This window comes from Dreissena polymorpha, chromosome 4, assembly GCF_020536995.1.
Source record: "Dreissena polymorpha isolate Duluth1 chromosome 4, UMN_Dpol_1.0, whole genome shotgun sequence".
Lineage (NCBI taxonomy): Eukaryota > Metazoa > Mollusca > Bivalvia > Myida > Dreissenidae > Dreissena > Dreissena polymorpha.
The window spans coordinates 42,951,585-42,972,277 of record NC_068358.1 but is presented as its reverse complement, the minus strand read 5'-3'; the positions used below and the strand labels follow the sequence as shown (position 1 = coordinate 42,972,277).

The window sequence follows — 20,693 nt, the reverse complement described above, 5'->3', positions numbered from 1 at the left end:
GCATTATTCGATATATTCAGTTATTTAAATATTCGCTGTTTGATGAATGTATTCACTAAGCTTAGTTGCTCACTAAATCTTTTTTATTTGAATGTTTTTTTCACATTACAATGAAGCCTTTATCAAATAATACACGCACATACCGATGGAACACACACCATGGTTTATGTTGATAATATAAAGACACATCGGCATCCCTATAAAACATCAGTGTATGTGTTTATTATGTCTTAATATCCTAAGGTTCTTGAATCAAACGAGATAGTAATAGAGTAAAAGAGATAGTGATATGCGCACCCGCTGTTGCGTGAAGTACCGAGGAGCATCGCACACTTGTATTTGTTAAAGAGTATTCGGCACATTCCGCTGTTGTAATGCTGAATACTGTTGGCGCAGTTTTTATTTGTTAGTGTTAGCTCACAAATAATGTAGAGGCAATTTTGCAAATCAGTATGGGCTTAACTACGCTAGGAACAGTAACCCGTGACTGCCTGTGTGGATAACTGCAGTAAAATTAAGCAGACGACGAATGCTAAAAGCGTCTGCTCTAACCATCGCATCTGCCTGTTTATAGTTCCCACTGGTACACTACATAGTGTGTATGTATTCAAAAGTATTTAACAGCTTGTAAGACAACGTTGGGGAGTCTAGTGTTTATCGTTGAAATCTGTACATATTGGCTGCTTTCAGGGAAAACGGGGCTTAATGCATGTCAAATAAGATTAGCCTGTGCAAACTGATTAGATGTATCAACGATTTGAAGAAAAAACAACACATCTCGACCTGTGCTTTATAAATTTGAATTGGTGGTGGTCATTTCAAACTTGCGATATTAAAAGCTTTAACAAAATTTTGAAAACTGAGTTGCGTCTAAGATTATACAACAGCGAACAAATTCAGTGCCTTCAGCGCTTTGATAGTAATTAAGGTTATTGTACGTTCGTACATTATTGTATAACATTCAGGTTGTCTATCAGAAACCGAAATTCAATTAACCACTAGTAAGTTAAACACTTGCTGTTTATCAGACAGGAAAAGTAAGTTAATCACTAGTTGTTAATTACTAAGCAAAAGTACGTGAACCAATAGCTGTTTATCAGAAAGCGAAAGTAAATTTACCACAAACTGTTATCAGTATGGCAAGTAGGTTGACCACAAGCTGTATATCAGTAAAGACAATCAAGTTGACCACAAGCTGTTTATCAGTAAGACAAGTAGGTTGACCACAATCTGTTTATCAGTAAAGACAAAACGGTTGACCACAGGCTGTTTATCAGTAAGACAAGTAGATTGACCACAAGCTGTTTATTGGTAAAGACAAGTAGGTTGACCACAAGCTGTTATCAGTATGACAAGCTGGTTAACCACAAGCTGTTGATCAATAAAGACAAAAAGGTTGACCACAGGCTGTTTATCAGTAAGACAAGTAGGTTGACCACAGGATGTTTATCAGTAAAGACAAGTTGGTTGACCTCAGGCTGTTTACCAGTAAAGACAAGTAGGTTGACCACAGGCTGTTTTTCAGTAAAGACAAGTTGGTTGACCACAGGCTGTTTATCAGTAAAGACAAGTAGGTTGACCACGAGCTGTTTATCAGTAAAGACAAGTAGGTTGACCACAAGCTGTTTATCAGTAAAGGCAAGTAGGTTGACCACCAGCTGTTTATCAGTAGAGACAAGTATGTTGACCACAAGCTGTTTATCAGTAAAGACAAGTAGGTTGACCACAAGCTGTATATAAGTAAAGACAAGTAAGTTGACCACAAGCTGTATATCAGTAAAGACAAGTTGGTTGACCACAAGCTGTTTATCAGTAAATACAAGTAGGTTGACCACAAGCTGTCTATCAGTAAAGAAAAGTAGGTTGACCACAAGCTGTTTATCAGTAAAGACAAGAAGGTTGACCACAAACTGTTTATTAGTAAAGACAAGTAGGTTGACCACAAGCTGTTTATCAGTAAAGACAAGTTGGTTGACCACAAGCTGTCTATCAGTAAAGAAAAGTTGGTTGACCACAAGCTGTTTATATCAGTAATTGCCAGTAAGTATATCTTATAAACTAAATGCTCGCTTTTAATGATTGCTGTAACTGTTTGAGGTCGATAAATCGTTGATGACTTCGTCAAAGTGCTGTTATTTGTCCTTGGTAAGCAATATGGACTCATTCCAACACTAAAGGCATACTGATAATTCATTTAGCGCGATATGACCAATCGAGATGTCATGTATTTTTATGAAAGAAAAGCACCATACAGTAAGTCAGATGTCGATACCAGAATCATATCATGCTAGCAATCCAAGCAAAATGCAACACACAGTATGTTATAAGAAGTGTTAAAGTACACAAAACAAACAAATGCAAACTTCACTTCAAATTTTATTTTCATTTCTGTGATGGTGTTGTTTTAAAGCATACATTTTGAGTACAACACCGTCCAATGAATGAGAATCTGTTCCTGCGAAATGAACGCAGCCCCCAGGCACGCGACGCGTGTTAAAGAAGGCTGCAGAAGAAAAAGAGCTTTCCAATAATTATGCGAGTATTGATCTGTGAATTGGATATCCGCCATTTTCAACATGGCTATACAATGATAACACACTATCTCGGAAATAACTTTGCTATTTGAACGCGGATTTATAAACGAAGAAAAAACAAGTGAACACAGACAGCATCCACAGGCGTCTTTCAAAGAAATTATACTGATTACAGGAAGCAGAATTAGTTACATAAAAGTGAGTATATCTGTGTTGTATGGATTGCGTATGTTCTGGTTTTAGATCTGGACAATGACTATGATTACATCATGTCCCGGGCGCTGCGGTCCTACAAGCAACATCGAGAGACGGAGAAGGCCGAAACCCGGAAAGGGCCGCTGAAGAGCGCATATCTGCGGCGCCACCACATCCGGCCGCGGACGGCGCCCCTGGTGCGTTTCATCGAGACCGTGAAAGTTAGGAACGTAGAGAAAAACACGAATGGGCATGAACATGGTGGGGCTGGTGGGTTGCACGCGAAAATGGACCCTATAACGGAAGTGACACGCGCGAATCCGGGGGTGGAGGATGACGCCGAGGAGAGGTAACTGCGTTGGTTTCTCTTGGAGACTGCCAAGTGCAAGCAACATTGGCGGTAAGGGTAGGAAAGGATAACGCAGATGGAGTTATCTTTCGATTTTGAATACAATTGCAGATAGTTTACTTAAAAAATTATCATCAAGAAATGCAATGTTTACAAGTATTACCCGTCCAATTTCAAACGCGAAGCTTACAAATAAATGCATTTATGAATGTTGCTTCTTGAACATCGGTAAACCTGTAGGTAAAACTTATGCCCACAAAATTACATGAACAGATATGCAGGTAAATCGAAATTAAACAACAGAGAAAGAATGCTCGTAATCAGCACCGGAAACTGCATGTTAGCATGGTGTTTCATCATCAAGTGCTTTGCACCGGTACTGAACGTACAATTATTAATATTGCTCTAACACGGCTATTGGAAACTCGCTAGGGTGGTTTAATTTCTCAATATATGTCTAAACATCGATTGTTAGTCGATTGCGCATCCTAAACTGGTACATGGTGTGCCCAAACCATTATTCATACGTGGCAGTTATTTGCTATAGTTTCGTCCACATATACATGTCCATATGGACAAATATCATGTCTAGAACGATTTTAATGGCGCAAGTGTTACTTCGATGGCCAAAGCACATTAACAAATTACATTACACACGCTGGGTATGCGGATACTTTGATAACAGATGACACTTCGATACCAGATAACAACAAAAGCCACGCGCGAGGTAAGTTCATCAGTTTTTTTTCGGCGTAAGCTGTATTAAGCCAGCTTTTCACCTTACCTGACCTTTGTAAGTGTCCAATAAAATTCAAATAAAATTTCCCGCAGCTAGGTACGAATGAATACACTTTATTTATTCCATTGGCTGATTTGAGTATACCACCAGAACATTGGAACAAAGACCTACAGATATCTATAGGTCTTTGATTGGAAACATATCCGCGTCTTTGTAACACTGTTTTACTGCATGAAACAATTTTATCTCTAATGAAAAGGCTTAATAGATAGACCAGTTTTACACTCAATTCTCGACATCAATACAGTTTGTGCGTGCACCTTTTATTTTCAGAGAATTACCAGCGCAAAAGCGTTTATACTTAAAGGCTATATTCTCATATTTAGTACTTACTTCCATATTCCTGTCAACATGTTAACATGTAAAAGTATAAAGAGCAGTGGAAGCGAGGCCTCACTTTAATGCATTGCATTTCAACCCGCGAGGTATCGGGTCAATTCGCGGTTAGTGTGTGAATGTCAGAGTTTATATACAGGTCATCACCGGAGTTCACGGCCAGTAAAATAATCGTTCTATAATAGAGACGCTATCCATGAACTAGGTGACCTGGAATGTTCTTAAGACCAGAAATATGTTAAATGAAGATATTCAGCAATATAATTATGGTATGTCAATAATAGATTCTAAATGTGTTTTCAACAATACAATGATAAATACTATTTTTGATTAATTAAACAATAATTATTCCACCATATTGACTTATGTATTAAGCATGAGCGCGATGATTCTCGATACTGTTAATAATCAAATCAAATAGCAATGCCCGACAAACCACTAAAACAGGTTTGTTCGAAGAACGCGCCTATAAATATGGATACTTCGGGTGTGGCGGGTTGACTCATATGTTTTAATTTCACTTCCATTCTTCTTTTGGTTTTCTGTTTTGTATCTATAGGTTTACGACCAGCAATATGTAATGATGTAAAATAAGCCGCGAAAACTCCGCGTAACATCCAGTACTGCGTGTGATGCAGCTAAGAGCTGCACAGAAAAAGACATTCGCTATCCTTGATCTCATTCGTTGAACTATCAACGCCGTATATCTTTTTTAAAGATATTTCTTGTTTAAAGTTATACCATAAAGATCAGTTTTTTAGACAAGGCGCGTGACCGAGTTTATAAATGGTGTATCCTTTTCTATTGCAAAGAAAAAAATCACGGAAGAATGGTAGATTTTTCCCCCAAAAATAGAAAATTCGGTCGGAAAACAGCATAAACTTGATGAACAGTAAACATTTCGACAAAATAAAACTACTTAGAAATATTGCAAGAAAGTGTTTGATATTCCAGCATGTAAAGTTATCACTGTGCTTCAAATACTGAAATTTTGATAGTATTCAATGAAATATAAACGAAGATAGAGCATGTTTTAATAGGTGGTATTCATGAAGTTGCGGATACTTTGATTCCCGATATAGGGCACTTCGGATATCAGAGACTTTCAACAAATTAGGCACTCTGATAACCGAGTTTCATCTTCTACCTGAAATGCATTTATGTATATTATAGCTATTCTTACTAAACATTTTGAAGTACGAATCAATTTGCATTGTCAAGCCCGACACATTGGGAATCTATGCATAACGTAATTACATAAACACGTAAAATATAACCAATGGCGTTGTTCGTTTTCAAAAGTCCTATTACTATTTATTTATATAATTAATATTATAAGTGCACATTGTAAATAAGAATCAAATGGTTAATTCTGAAGTAATATATTTCAAGTGACGACCGAAAATCATTGTCAAAGTAATCAACTTTTTTTTAAGTGGTAAATTGAGATTAAGAGAATTGAAAATACAACGGATCATGTGGATCAACACGACTGTGTTCAATTGAACTTATAGCAGGACTCTAGATAAGGGGAGCAAGGGGTCTTAAAGCGGCAAATACACCTCATAAAATCCTTTGTCATTGGTGCTCATTAGAATCGCATCACGAAGACGATACTAATGCGTAGCCACAAAATTTAAGAGATTGGAAAACTCCCTTTATATGGAGCTCTACTTATAGGAGGCACTTCTCTTTACACTTCCCTTTCCCTTTTATTATCATATTTCAAAGGGATATGAGCATGTTTCGGTAATTTGTTTTTAATTTACGCCAGTACATACATTTGTATGTATTGCCTGCTGACTATAACAGTATTCCACAGCGAATTCTGCATTTCTGATTCACTAAATAGAGTGTGTTATATCTGGTAAAAAGTGTCGAGTTATCTGGAATCGAAGTTCCATTGTTTTTCAGATGATCGGTAAAAGAAGTGTCCATGAAAATTTGGCATCCGACTCTGAAAACATTTGAATTTCCTCAAATACCCCAGTTAACTAAAATTTAACATGTTGTTACATTAATGGACATATTGCTCTTTTATTTCGATTAGTTGGCACGTTCTTGATTTATTTCCAAGTATTTTTATTTTGTTGAAATACGTACTGATCATCGAATTCATGATGATAATCGATGAAATGTTATCTGTTTTTATATAATCCACTTTTTTCACGAATTTCTTGCTCCGCAATACGAAGTACTATACCATTAATCGACCAAACAATGTTACGTGTCTGAAAACCAAATGAACAGAACATAAATGCAAAAAAGCTGAAGAACTCAACTCTCGCGGGTGGCTTTTGTTGTTATCTGGTATCGAAGTGCCATCTGTTATCAAAGTATCCGCATACCCGGCGTGTTACACACTGACACACATTAACTAAATAACTGACGTAAAAGCGGTCAAAGAGTGTTTATTATTTTGCCTTGATTCACGTGATTGAAATGCCGCAGATGTTCAGCTGTACTTTAATCGATTCCGAATTGTCTTCGCTGAAAATGCTTTTTTTCCACCAATAATCATCTTAAGGAAATCATGCAGTGATCGAGAGATCCTGTTTTCGCAGCACGTGCTGATGTGCTGGAACAAATGGGGTTGTTTAGTTGTCCTGTATACGGTTGTATGATCGATGTTCACTAACTGTAACTATATCAGACTCAATAATGGGGATAGAGTTCATATATCAATACTTTAGTGCGACAGCTTGATATTGTATTCCTGAAATAGTATGAACAATCTATAATGATTAAGTACATGACATTAATGTGCAGGTAATTGCGTTCTCATGTGGCTTGGATTTGTAAATTTCATCAATTAGAACTAATGTGAAACGCAGGTACCATGCATGAGGTACTAGCACTTCAAACATTGTCACAACACGTGTATCGTGTACACGTTTAACTGCGATGTTTAACAACTATTATAAAAACGTTTTTCTTCCGCAGAAAATTCGTTGTGGATATTTAATAATGTGTTCTAATCAAGACAAGAAATTCAAGCTTTACGTTGAATACATAATATGTGGTATGATATTGTAATTTTACGTTAAATGCGTGGTATAGGTCAAAATAAATGTAAGTTTTACAATAATGGACACTTCTACAGAATAGACTGATTCCTGTTTATTCTCTAAAATGGTTTTTTTTAATCATGTACTTCACTAGATCCTTCCTCGCGCCACCATTTTATTAGGAGTAAATTTTTGATCTTTGTTTTTTGAGAAAGTGAAACTTAAATATGTTTACATTTAAAAGATTATTTATTTACAAATATGTGAACACGTGTTTTATTTACTTCTTGATACCATTGGTTAGATATGAATGGATTACTACAGTACATGTACATGTAATTGTCGTCGCTTCAGGTCCAGGCCAACGCTGCACGTATCCAAAGTGAGTATCAACATGATGCAGGATACCAACCGGAAGACGGCGTCCTATCTGAAGAGGAACCAGCCGTCCCATCCTTGGCACAGCCACAGCTACCCGTCCGTCAGACCGATGGAGAAGTTCGTACGACCACCACACGCGTACATGTCCGCCTCGGTAAACGAGCGCGACTTGTCGTCTGCCCTTTCCAGTTCAAGCTCGCGAAGCTCCAGCGCAAAAAGTAGTCCGGTTCACAAAGCGAGCAAAACGGCGTCCGCCGGGAAAGCTAGTAGTGTTAAAAACAATTCTAATTATTACTATGATGGTGGACTGTTTACGCATCCTAGGGATTCGCATGCGGACTACTTCGTTATTCACCCAGATTGGGTATCAGAGTCAATGTCGATCCAGAAACTTAGCTTGACTGAACGAAAGAAGCAGCTTCCGCCAAAGAGTAAATCGATGACATGGCCAGGCAGACGCTGTAACAGTGCGCCCCCGTCGAAATATAGGAACCCAATTACTTGGGAAACGATAGAGACAACCGCATGATCTACATTTTATTCATTAATCGACATAAATGATAATTAATAATTTTATATGCTATGAGCACAGCCAGCTTTGTATACCTCATTGTTGTGTGACGCAATCACGCGAAACCCGGATGTTCCGTCAAAAATTTGGCTATTTTTCATTCAAAATGATGTTTATACTAATTATTATCATAGCAACACGCTAACCACCTGTGTGATAGACTTCAAGTATTACAGTTTATCTATGGAACGTTGGTGCAGAGTATTCGCTGCACTAGTAGTGTACAATTTATTTTCAAGAACTCCTATAAGTGATCATTTGTCATCAAACTAGAACACTTAGCAAGACTACTTTGTGGAGATATAAAAGGAAAGCCTCGATCTGGGAAAATAGGGCTTAATGCATGGGCGTATAGTGTAACCAAATAATAGCCATGCATTCTGCACAGGCTAATCAGGGAGTACGCTTACCGCTTTTATTGCATTTATGTTGAAAGAATGTCTCTTCTTAACCAAAAGTATCTCTCTGATTGGCCTGTTCGGACTTCACAGGCTTATCTTGGACGGCACTTTAAAGGCCTGCATGAAGCCCCGTTTTCACAGAGAGCCGTCCATTTATTTAAGTTCAAGTGTGGCTACAGTGTTTTAGTTGAAATACCAGTAGTGACGGAGTATATAGGTATATTAATACTTACTTGCGAAAATAATGTTACAAATGTGATCACATAACAATATAAAAATTAAACTGGAAAAATTATATTTTATACAACACTCCTGGATTTATTTTCTCTTGCTTTAAATGCTGTTCTTATAAAATGAAATGATACAAAAGTGAATCTAAATGCAAAATTTAACTGTGGTGCATTATTGTATAAAATAATCCATGTGAATCTTGTATATACAATATTCCTATTACCAGTTTAATATGATCATGCGATCTGAAGTTGTAACTTTTTGCTTAATGGTTTCTCAATTTTATGATACAATAACGGGAATTAACATAATCCGAATTCAAAATAAAATGCTTTGTTAATGCAAGTCCATTCATCTAGCTGTAATTGACCTTACAATAAGGGTACAGAACTCGCGCGTTATGCTCAAGATTATGTCCCTTTGATTTGTTTGGAGGAAATTAATTTTGATCCTTTTGAAAACATCAAGGCATTGATTAACGGTACATTTTGTATGTATAAAAAATCACATAATATAACCACACACTATTTATACTGTGGACACAACATATTAGTTGAATGAATGTTTGGTTTTAAAACATAAATTCTTATATTACACAAAATTCTTAAAATATTGTTTGTAATCAATAACACATAATCCTTGCACAAATGAGTGTCTGTGTTTTTCAGAGTTTATTTACAGGTCCAGAAAAACGCACCAAGACCTGTAAATAAACACAATTACGCAATATTGTTCAATCTTATATGTGCTGGTATTGTAGGTTAAAAGATATAGAACAGCATAGTGAACAACAAATGTTGACAACCTCATGGCAAATAACATGTTATTGCTATAAATACAATTCAATGCATAACCAATGTACCCTTCTTGTGCCTACTTTTATGCTTTTTATTAGCTTACCTGATTGCTCAGGTGAGCCTTTGTGACCGGTCTTTGTCCGTCGTCTGTCCGTCCGTCTTCAACATTTGGTTTGTAAACACTCTAGAGGCCACATTTCTTGTCTGATATTCATGAAACTTGGTCAGAAGCTTTGTCCCCATGAAATCTCGGTCGAGTTCGAAACTTTGTTGTGCCGGGTCAAAAACTAGGTCACTAGGTCAAAAAAAAGAAAAAACTTGTAAACACTGTAGAAGTCACATTTCATGCCCAATCTTCATGTAACTTTGTCAAAATGTTTGTCTTAATGATATGTTGGTTGAGTTCAAGTGGTTCCGGTCCATTGAAAAACATGGCCGCCAGTGGGCGGGGCAGTTTTTCTTATTTGGCTAAAGAGAAACCTTGTTAACACTCTAGAAGTCACAATTTTAGCCCAATCATCATGAAAGTTGGTCAAAACATTGGTTTTATTGATTTCTCGGACGAGTTCGAAAATGGTCCAGATAGGTGAAAAAACATGGCCGCCAGTGGGCAGGGCATTTTTCTCTATATGTAAATAGTGAAAACATGTGAACACTCTAGAAGTCACATTTTTGGCCCAATTTTCATGAAATTTGGTCAGAGCATCTGTTTCCTTGATATGAGAGTTGAGTTCAAAAATGGTTCCGGTCAGTTGAATAACATGGCTGCCAGGGGGGGGGGGCAGTTTTCCTTATTTGGCTATAGAGAAACCTTGTCAACACTCTATAAGTCACATTTTTTGCCCAATCATGAAAATTGGTCAAAACATTGGTTTTATTGATATCTTGGACGAGTTCGAAAATGGTCTAGATCAGTGAAAAAACATGGCTTCCAGTGGGCTGGGCATTTTTCTCTATATGTATATAGTGAAAACATGTGAACACTCTAGAAGTCACATTTTTGGTCCAATTTTCATGAAATTTGGTCAGAACATTTGTTTCCTTGATATGAGAGTTGAGTTTGAAAATGGTTCCGGTCAGTTGAATAACAAGGCTGCCGGGGGGGGGCAGTTTTCCATATTTGGCTATAGAGAAACCTTGTAAACACTCTAGAAGTCACAATTTTTGCCCAATCATCATGATAATTGGTCAAAACATTGGTTTTATTGATATCTCAGAAGAGTTCGAAAATGGTTCAGATCGGTGAAAAAACATGGCCGCCAGTGAGCGGGGCATTTTTCTCTATATGTATATAGTGAAAACATGTGAACACTCTAGAAGTCACATTTTTGGCCCAATTTTCATGAAATTTGGTCAGAACATTTGTTTTCTTGATATGAGAGTTGAGTTTGAAAATGGGTCCGGTCAGTTTAATAACATGGCTGCCAGGGGGGGGGGGGGGGGGGGGCAGTTTTCTTATATTTATATAGTAAAAAAAGCTTTGAACACTCTATAAGTCACATTTTGTGCCCAATCATCATGAAACTTGGTGAAAAGATTGGTTTTATATATATCACATAATTAATGCCATAATTATTGCCCTTATATTGTCCAAATTTTCATTACATTGTACAAAATCCTTGTAAACACACTAGAGGTCACAATTTTGTTTCAGATTTTATGAATCTTGGTCAAAATATTTATTTTTGTAAGCAAAGTTTGATGTTTGGTAAGGGGGTCTACTCAAAATATAGGTCACCAGGTCAAATCTTACAAAAACAAAATCACTCCATATGCCAGAGTTTTGGTTCAATAATGATGAAACTTGACCAGGATGTTTGTCTGGACAATATCTAGGTCAAGTTTGACGTTTGGTAAAGATTGAATGAACCGACTTCCCTCAGGTGAGCGAACTAGGGCCATCTTGGCCCTCTTGTATCAATGTAAAATTGATTGTTCAATATGATTATGTTGCAATTATTTTATTATTGTACAGTGTACTGCTCTTATAAAATTAATGTCATTAAAGTCCAGAACTTTGGAACATGGTTAATCATCATGTCAGTTATATGTTGAAGAACGCTATGAAAAAGAATACTCAAAAAGTTTCCAGAGCTGTGAAACCATTGATGGATTCCAGTTTAGCCCAGAGCGAGTTTACACTCCTTTCCACTATTGTTAGTGTTATTCTTCATAATAATTTTAGATCACAAACATTACCAATTTGCTTTTAAAAATCACAAAAAACTGCATGTGATATACGTGATAAAATAAATTAACTGTTTAACACATGATGAAATCATGTTTGATTGGGAGACATTGCATACTTATTTAAATACTATTAACATTTGTGGAGGAGTTTATTGCATAAACAAACTACACAGATAAAAAAAGACCTGTGTTTGTGAAATACAATGCCCCCTATTGCGCTTTGAAGCCGCACTGTAGCTATTTTAGAGAAAATTGTTGAGTCCAAGGCCCATAACTTTGCCAAAAAATCCATGAACAAAACTCACACTTCATCTGTAAGTCATGTAGATAGATATACATACATACCAAATATCAGCTGAATATCTGAAAGTGTTTTGTGAAACCTCCAGAAAACGGTTTTAAGTCCAAGGCCCATTACTTCGCCAAAAATCAATGGATTGGAACTAAACGCAAATTTCATCTGTAGGTGATGTAGGTTAACTCACATACTAAAAATCAGCTCAATATCTGAAAGCATTGCGTAAAAAACCCTGCAGAAAACTGAAATTTTTAAAGTCAAAAGCCCATAACTTCCCCATAAATCAATGGAAGGGAACAAAACTCACACTTTATCTGAAAGTCATGTAGGTAGACTCACCAACTGAAAATCAGCTTCACATCTGAAAGCGTCTCATAAAAAAATTCCAGAAACGGAAAATTTCGAACACAGACAGTCCAACTGCTATATGCCACCGTGGGGCATAAAATAAGATAGGATGTGACAAGATTTTGAATTTAATTAAACAAATTCAGGAGTTGTGTAGGTTGTTTTGTTTCTGTAACCAAGCATTTGTCGAGTTACCTATGTTACTATCCAATGCAATAGACAAGTTTTATTAAATACGATACCAAAAAGAAGTGTCAGATCTTTTTAAAAATGTTTTAAACTAGAAAGAAAATTTAAATTTACAAAAAAACATGCTGATTTTCCTAAAATTTGGTTACTTAAAGTGATGTCCTATAATGTTGAAATCGTTATTTCTTCGTATGACTTAATGCCACGATCATTCAAAGAAAAGGCAGCCAATACAACGATCAAAATGTTATTCGTATTATGATCCAAACAAGAATCTTCTTAATGCCAATGCTTGTATAACAAGGAAAACAAATCATATCATGAGATAGAGATAAACAGAAACAAAAGTATGTCTTAAAATATTGTTCAGTTTGTTTCTAAAAACTGCATCTTTTTTGTATTGTCCTCCCATACTGGTGATGTAAATTAAATAACATGTCACAATATATGCAAGAGGTATCCAAGTTCATTGCTGGCTTTTCAAGAAAAACAATAACCTAATGTAATATCATATTGTCATCTAATAACTTGTATTGTTATCATCTTTAAAGTTATAGAGGAGCTAGATGCCTGTGGTAGACTTTTGTCAATAATGCCAGTAATAATTTAACAAGCTGACTCATACATGTTTGGCCTTTAGTAAGACCATGGCCTTTTAACAAGTGGTGACACCTTCTCCACATGGTGTACATTTGTTGTAAAAAAAACAACATTGCTCAATGTATGATGAAGTTACAGATTTACCATGAATAGCAGTTCCAACATTGTGACCATTTGCCTTAAACTATAATAACATTACAAGACCAATGATACAGTAACAGTCCACACAAGAACTCTACTATCTGGGACGCACAAACGAGCATTATAATGCCAATATTGCTAGTTCAGCAAATGGGCTCCACAAATTATGTCGTCATATTATGCGGAATGAGGATCATATGTATATCCCTCAACGCGATATTGAAATACTTTAAATACATTCAATGTAACACATGCGGAAATCAATTTAAACGCCATTTCAATTAAACCACAAGTCATGGTGGTTCATCAACATGCAAGACAATTATGTTTTATCTTGTTTGCTATATGAAGTCTTGTTTGTTATATGACGTCTTGTTAACTACATTATGTCCTGTTTGCTACATGAAGTCTTACTTGCTACATGAAGTCTTGTTTGCTTCATGAAGTCCTGTTTGCTACATGAAACCTTGTTTGCTACATGAAGTCCTGTTTGCTACACGAAGCCTTGTTTGCGACATGAAGTCTTGTTTGCTACACGAAGTCTTGTTTGCTACACGAAGTCTTGTTTGCTACATAAAATTGTGTTTGCTTCATGAAGTCTTATTTGTTACATGAAGTCCTGTTTGCTACATGATGTCCTATTTGCTGCATGAAGTCTTGTTTGCTACATGAAGTCTTGTTTGCTACATGCAGTCCTGTTTGCTACATAAAGTCCTGTTTGCTACATGCAGTCTTGTTTGCTACACTAAGTCTTGTTTGCTAGATGAAGTCATGTTTGCTACATGAAGTCTTGTTTGATACATGAAGTCTTATCTCCACATGAAGTCTTACTTGCTACACAAAGTCTTATTTGCTACATGCAGTCCTGTTCGCTAAATGAAGCCTTGTTTGCTAAATAAAGACCTGTTTTCTACATGAAGTCTTGTTTGATACATGAAGTCTTGTTTGATACATGAAGTCTTATCTCTACATGAAGTCGTGTTTGCTACATGAAGTCTTACTTGCTACACAAAGTCTTATTTGCAACATGAAGTCCTGTTTACTAAATGTAGACCTGTTTGCTACATGAAGTCTTGTTTGATACATGAAGTCTTGTTTGATACATGAAGCCTTATCTCTATATGAAGTCGTGTTTGCTACATGACCCTTATTTGCTACACAAAGTCTTATTTGCTACATGAAGTCGTGTTTGCTACATGAAGCCTTGTTTGTTACATAAAGTATTATTTGCTACATGAAGTCCTGTTTGCTACATGAAGTCTTATTTGCTATATGACGCCGTGTTTGCTACATGAAGACCTGTTTGCTACATGACGTCTTGCTTGCTACATGAAGTCCTGTTTGCTACATGAAGTCCTGTTTGCTACATGAAGTACTGTTTGTTACATGAAGTTTTGTTTGAAACATGAAGTACTGTTTGCTACATGTAGTCTTGTTTGCTACATTATGTCCTGTTTGCTACATGAAGTCTTATTTGCTACATGAAGTCCTGTTTGCTACATGAAGTCTTATTTGCTATATGACGTTGTGTTTGCTACATGAAGACCTGTTGGCTACATGACGTCTTGTTTGCTACATGAAGTCCTGTTGGCTACTTAAGCCTTGTTTGGTACATGAAGTCCTGTTCGCTAGATGAAGTCTTATTTGCTACATGACATCGTGTTTGCTACATGAAGACCTGTTTGCTACATGACGTCTTATTTGCTACACAAAGTCTTATTTGCTTCACATGAAGCCTTGTTTGCTACATAAAGTTTTATTTGCTACATGAAGTCCTGTTTGCTACATGAAGTCTTATTTGCTACATGACATTGTGTTTGCTACATGAAGACCTGTTTGCTACATGATGTCTTGCTTGCTACATGAAGTCCTGTTTGCTACATGACGTCCTGTTTGCTTCATGAAGTACTGTTGCTACATGAAGTTCTGTTTGCTACATGAAGTACTGTTTGCTACATGAAGTCTTGTTTGCTACATTATGTCCTGTTTGCTACATGTAGTCTTGTTTGCTACATTATGTCCTGTTTGCTACATGAAGTCTTATTTGCTACACAAAGTCTTATTTGCTACATGACATTGTGTTTGCTACATGAAGACCTGTTTGCTACATGATGTCTTGCTTGCTACATGAAGTCCTGTTTGCTACATGACGTCCTGTTTGCTTCATGAAGTACTGTTTGCTACATGAAGTTCTGTTTGCTACATGAAGTACTGTTTGCTTCATGAAGTCTTGTTTGCTACATTATGTCCTGTTTGCTACATGTAGTCTTGTTTGCTACATTATGTCCTGTTTGCTACATGAAGTCTTATTTGCTACACAAAGTCTTATTTGCTACATGAAGTTCTGTTTGCTATATGAAGTCTTATTTGCTATATGACGTTGTGTTTGCTACATGAAGACCTGTTTGCTACATGACGTCTTGTTTGCTACATGAAGTCCTGTTTGCTACATGAAGTCTTGTTTGTTACAGGCATCCAACTCTACAGAACTGCAATAGAATTGATAAACTGTCAGTGCACTTCATGACATGAATGGAGCTGAATTATTAAAGTTCATCTGAGAATTCTTAAGTACCATCAGTTTTATTCAAATGTCATTAATAATAAGTCCAAACAATTAATCCACAAATATATCATTAAATGAAATGGTTGAGAACAAATGTCCTTTAAATATGAAAGGTCAGTTTCTTGCCTTCAACAACTCGGACACTTTTTTTTCTTAAATAACTAAGAAACTTTATTTGCCTTTAACAACTAAGCAACTTCATTTGCATTAATCAACTTGGAAACTTCAATTGACCTAAACAACTTTGAAACTTTATTTGCCACAAGCAACTATGAAACTTCATTTGGGTTAATAAAAAGGAAACTTCATTTTCTGATGCTAATTTTTATTAATGTTTATAGCTTTTCAACAACTGTACAAAAATAAATAATCATAACAACATGGCTTCATCAATAACAATTATAAAATACCAGAAAGCCATGGGGCCCTGAAGTACTCCCTTGAGTTCAAGAAAAAAACAGTTATTGAAACTTGACATGGTGACCTAATCTTTGGACACGTGACCCAGATTGGAACTTGACCTAGGAATTATCTAGATAAACTTACTTTTCAAGATAACAAAGTTTCATCAAGATTGAGACAAATATTTTTTAAAGATTTGACAAGGTGACCTAGTTTTTTGCTGCTATAGACCCATAATCAAACTTTGCTAAGATATGGTCAGTATCAACATTTTGACCAAGTTTCATCAAGATGGACTCATTATTGTGGTCTATAGAGTAGTTACAATTTTGTTTAAAGATTTGACCTGCTGAACTATTTTTAAATATGGCTTCTACAATCATAACATGATTTGATCAGGTGTCCAAGTTTTTGGACTCACATTACCCAGATAGGATTTCGGTCTACATTGTACACTGATATAAAAAGTTTCATCAAAATTGAGTCATAAATGTGGCATCTAAACTGATCACAAGTTTTTTTAATAAGATTTGACCTGGTTACCTTGTTTTTATAAACACATGAAGCAAATTCAAACTCAGCCTATATATTTTCAAAATACACATTCTGAGCAAGTTTCATCAAGATTAGATGAAAACATATGGCCTCTTATGCAATAGTAGCTAAAAGTTGATGACACATGATGTATGCCGCTGAAAATGAGGTGATCACAATAGCTCACAAGAGCACTTTGTGCCTATGTGAGCTAAAAATCATAGATATTAACCAGGTAAACTTCAGCACCCCCAAACTTCAACTTTAAACTATTCCTGGTTATTGGGAATTAGACGATGGCTCAATAATGTGTCTAGTCTCATGTGCCTTTTCATTTATGCATTTTAAGTTCATTCATCTTCAATCTTATCCCTCCGCCGTATACGTAACCTGCTACCAAGTACCTTCCTTTTGTCCCTACTGAGTATGTCTATATCTTCAAGACCACCTGACAGAGCTGCAGATATCTCATCTTCCCTCTCTTCTGAGTTCTTTTCCCCTTCTACACCAAAGAGATTTTTTTCCTCCACCAAGTTTGACCTAGTTGTTGTTTTCCGTTGTTTACCGTACATGCTTTTTACCCTTTTTACAGATTCATCCTTGATTTTGTGACTGAATTTCAATGTTTTTGAATCTAGTGAATCATTATATATTCCACTGTTTGATTTTTTCATTCTCATATTGTTTGGAGTATCAAGAACAGCATAATCATCCTTTGTGTAGGATAGGGAAGATTTATTAATTCTTGTTTTATCTTTTAGATGCTTTATATTAGCGGACAAATTATTTCTATTACTCTTTGATTCCTCTGAATTATCTTTATATGTGTGAATTTCATCAGTCCCACCAGCTTGCTGAGAAATCTCTTTCAATAGTCTTTCACAATCAGAATTGTTAAAATTTGATTCAGGTCCATCATTCTCTGGTGAAGCAATATTTCCCTCTCCACCAAAAGGACCTGAAAAATCTCTCCCTTTGTGATTTCCAAATCTCCCATGTGTTGTTTGTTCTCTCCCTTGAGGAGTATTACTGGTGTTCCCCAGTTGCCTCCCTTTTCCCTCCTCCAACAGAGAGCTAAAGATGGGAGCCACTTTGGGTTTCAGCTGCTCTGCCAGTTCCCTCTGAGTAAGAAGTGCCTTTTTGAGGTCCGGCATGGGTAGGGACCTGGCCCCTGCAGCATTTACCATCAACCCTACCTTCTCACTTGCAACCAGTAGCCTATGTGGAGGAAAAACAAAGTCATTTAAAAAGATGAAATTTTAGTAGATCTAATTGTTACACTTAAAATAATACAAGGTCATCAACCAGTTACTTATATCGTGTATACTTTAGTGGTTTATAAACTTAAACTTCCTTATCTACATGGCACTAATATGTTTATCTTATATACTTATATGGTTTACATGGATTATTATTTTACATATTAATAAGAATATTTTAACAAGGGCTGTTGGTAAAACATGCATGCCCCCCATATGGGCTGTCAGTTGCAGTGGCAGCCATTGTGTGAATACGTTTTTTGTCACTGTGACCTTCACCTTTGACCTAGTGACCTGAAAATCAATAGGGATCATTTGCCAGTCATGATCAATGTACCAATGAAGTTTCATGATCCTAGGCCTAATTATTCTTGAGTTATCATCAGGAAACCATTTTACTGTTTCGAGTCACTGTGACCTTGACCTTTGACCTAGTGACCTGAAAATTATGGTGGTCATCTCCCAGTTATGATCAATGTACCTATGAAGTTTCATGATCCTAGGCGTAAGCATTCTTGAGTTATCATACGGAAACCATTTTACTGTTTCGAGTCACTGTGACCTTGACCTTTGACTGAGTGACCTGAAAATCAATAGGGGTCATCCGCCAGTCATGATCAATGTTTCTATGAAGTTTCATGATCCTTGGCGTTAGCATTCTTGAGTTATCATTCGGAAACCATTTTACTGTTTCGAGTCACTATGACCTTGACCTTTGACCTAGTGACCTGAAAATCAATAGGGGTCATCTGCCAGTCATGATCGATGTTCCTATGAAGTTTTATGATCCTAGGTGTAAGCATTCTTGAGTTATCATCCGGAAACCATTTTACTGTTTCGAGTCACTGTGACCTTGACCTTTGACCTAGTGACCTGAAAATCAATAGGGGTCATCTCCTAGTCATGATCAATGTACCTATGAAGTTTCATGATCCTAGGCTTAAGCATTCTTGAGTTATCATCCGGAAACCATTTTACTATTTCGAGTCACTGTGACCTTGACCTTTGACCTAGTGACCTGAAAATCAATAGGGGTCATCTGCCAGTCATGATCAATGTACCTATGAAGTTTCATGATCCTAGGCCTAAGCGTTCTTGAGTAATCATCCGGAAACCATCTGGTGGACGGACAGACCGACATGTGCAAAACAATATACCCCCTCTTCTTCATAGGGGGGCATAAATATGTGAACAACCATACTATATTACTACCAGAAGAAACATCTTTCTGCAGTTACTTGAGTCAAAAAGATGGCTACTAGAATAATCTTGGAGCAAAAGTAAACAAATCTTTATTATCTTTAGCACACAGAATACTTCCAATGTTCTTGCTGGCCCCTTCAGTCACAAAATCAGTAGGACATCTCAACAATTTGTTGGATCAGCAAATGTGTTTGTATTTAAAAAAAGGCATTGAAAGCAAAATTATCTTAACACTCACTTTGATTCTAGAGCATTATTTTTATCATATACTTCAAGAATAGGAATGTTGATTACAATTTATTTTATATTTTCATTTAAATCAAGCTCTGTCGAAATTAGTTAAGTGACTCATACATGTATGTTTTAACAGTCACTTAAAAACATGTTGTCAGTTTATCTTGGAATGCTACAGCGTATGTCTCTAAAAACTCTTTTTTTAGATTAACAATTATCCTTTTTTTTCCTAAACACAACCTAAAGCATGCATTAATTTAAAACAGAACTTAAAGCAATTTTTTGCTGTTGAAAATCAAAGCATGACCTTTATCTGCCAATCAAATCTCTAGACGCGCTGAAGGCCCGCATTTTAGCCCAGCCAAGCAAGCTTTTTTTTCATTTTTTCACTCACAAATAATACCTTATGCATCTGAACGGCCCATTGAAAAGATTTCAGTTGCGCCTTTTTATATATTTTTTTAACAGGAATCCTGCAAAGCCCCAATCCAGGAACGACACACCACTTCTTATTTAAATGTAATTTTCATTTTTCTGTATATAAATAATGCCATGTGGATAAGATTTTAAAAGTTCCAGTTATATTTAATGTGGGTCAGAATGGCCCATTGACAAGAATTTAGTGTTGTTGTTTTTTAAGGAATCCCGCAAAGTTGCAGCTTACAGGTTTTTTTTTTAGACAAAGGGGAAGACGCTGGACGCTGGGTGTAAGGGGAAAATAGAAGGCGAAAGAGACATATTTGGGGAAAAAAAATAAAATTGTTTTAATGCTTTTTTCATAATTTAGTACGTTTGACAAGATTAAATTGAAATAGAATTGAGATATTATAATCATGAGACACATCTTTCTATTAAAAAAAAAAAAATTTTTTTTTTTTTTAGGGGGAATTTTTTTGTCTGAAAAGGGGAAAAAACAGCCTAGTTTGGTGGGGTAAGACTCCGATATTCGGCGTCTGTTATATAAGGTAAAAAACCCCTGAGCTTAGAATGAGACTTCACTTCTTATTTCAGTATCTTACTTATTAGATATAATTGTGTTTGTTTTGTAATTAAAGGAAAACCCCAATTGATATGTGCACAAAACAAAATTCAGAGCAGGTCTAAATATATTTAACTTTTATCATTTA

The 20,693-nt window shown here is 36.2% G+C and overlaps 2 protein-coding genes across 4 annotated transcripts in view; one reads left to right on the top strand and one right to left on the bottom strand.

Annotated features, from left to right (window-relative positions):
• Nucleotides 1-11,634, top strand: part of LOC127879254 (uncharacterized) — a 39,392-nt gene extending 27,758 nt beyond the window's left edge. For all 3 annotated transcript variants that reach the window (XM_052426013.1, XM_052426012.1, XM_052426014.1), the window contains exons 3-4: nucleotides 2,778-3,078; nucleotides 7,576-11,634. In XM_052426013.1, the coding sequence (XP_052281973.1) occupies nucleotides 2,778-3,078; nucleotides 7,576-8,131 (857 nt within the window). In that variant the 3' untranslated portion in view covers nucleotides 8,132-11,634. The remainder of the gene's footprint in view (nucleotides 1-2,777; nucleotides 3,079-7,575) is intronic.
• Nucleotides 11,635-16,242: 4,608 nt separating this feature from the next.
• LOC127879244 (uncharacterized) overlaps nucleotides 16,243-20,693 on the bottom strand; it is a 10,481-nt gene continuing 6,030 nt past the window's right edge. The window contains exon 4 of the mRNA XM_052426002.1: nucleotides 16,243-18,088. Coding sequence (XP_052281962.1) covers nucleotides 17,221-18,088 — 868 coding nt within the window. The 3' untranslated portion in view covers nucleotides 16,243-17,220. The remainder of the gene's footprint in view (nucleotides 18,089-20,693) is intronic.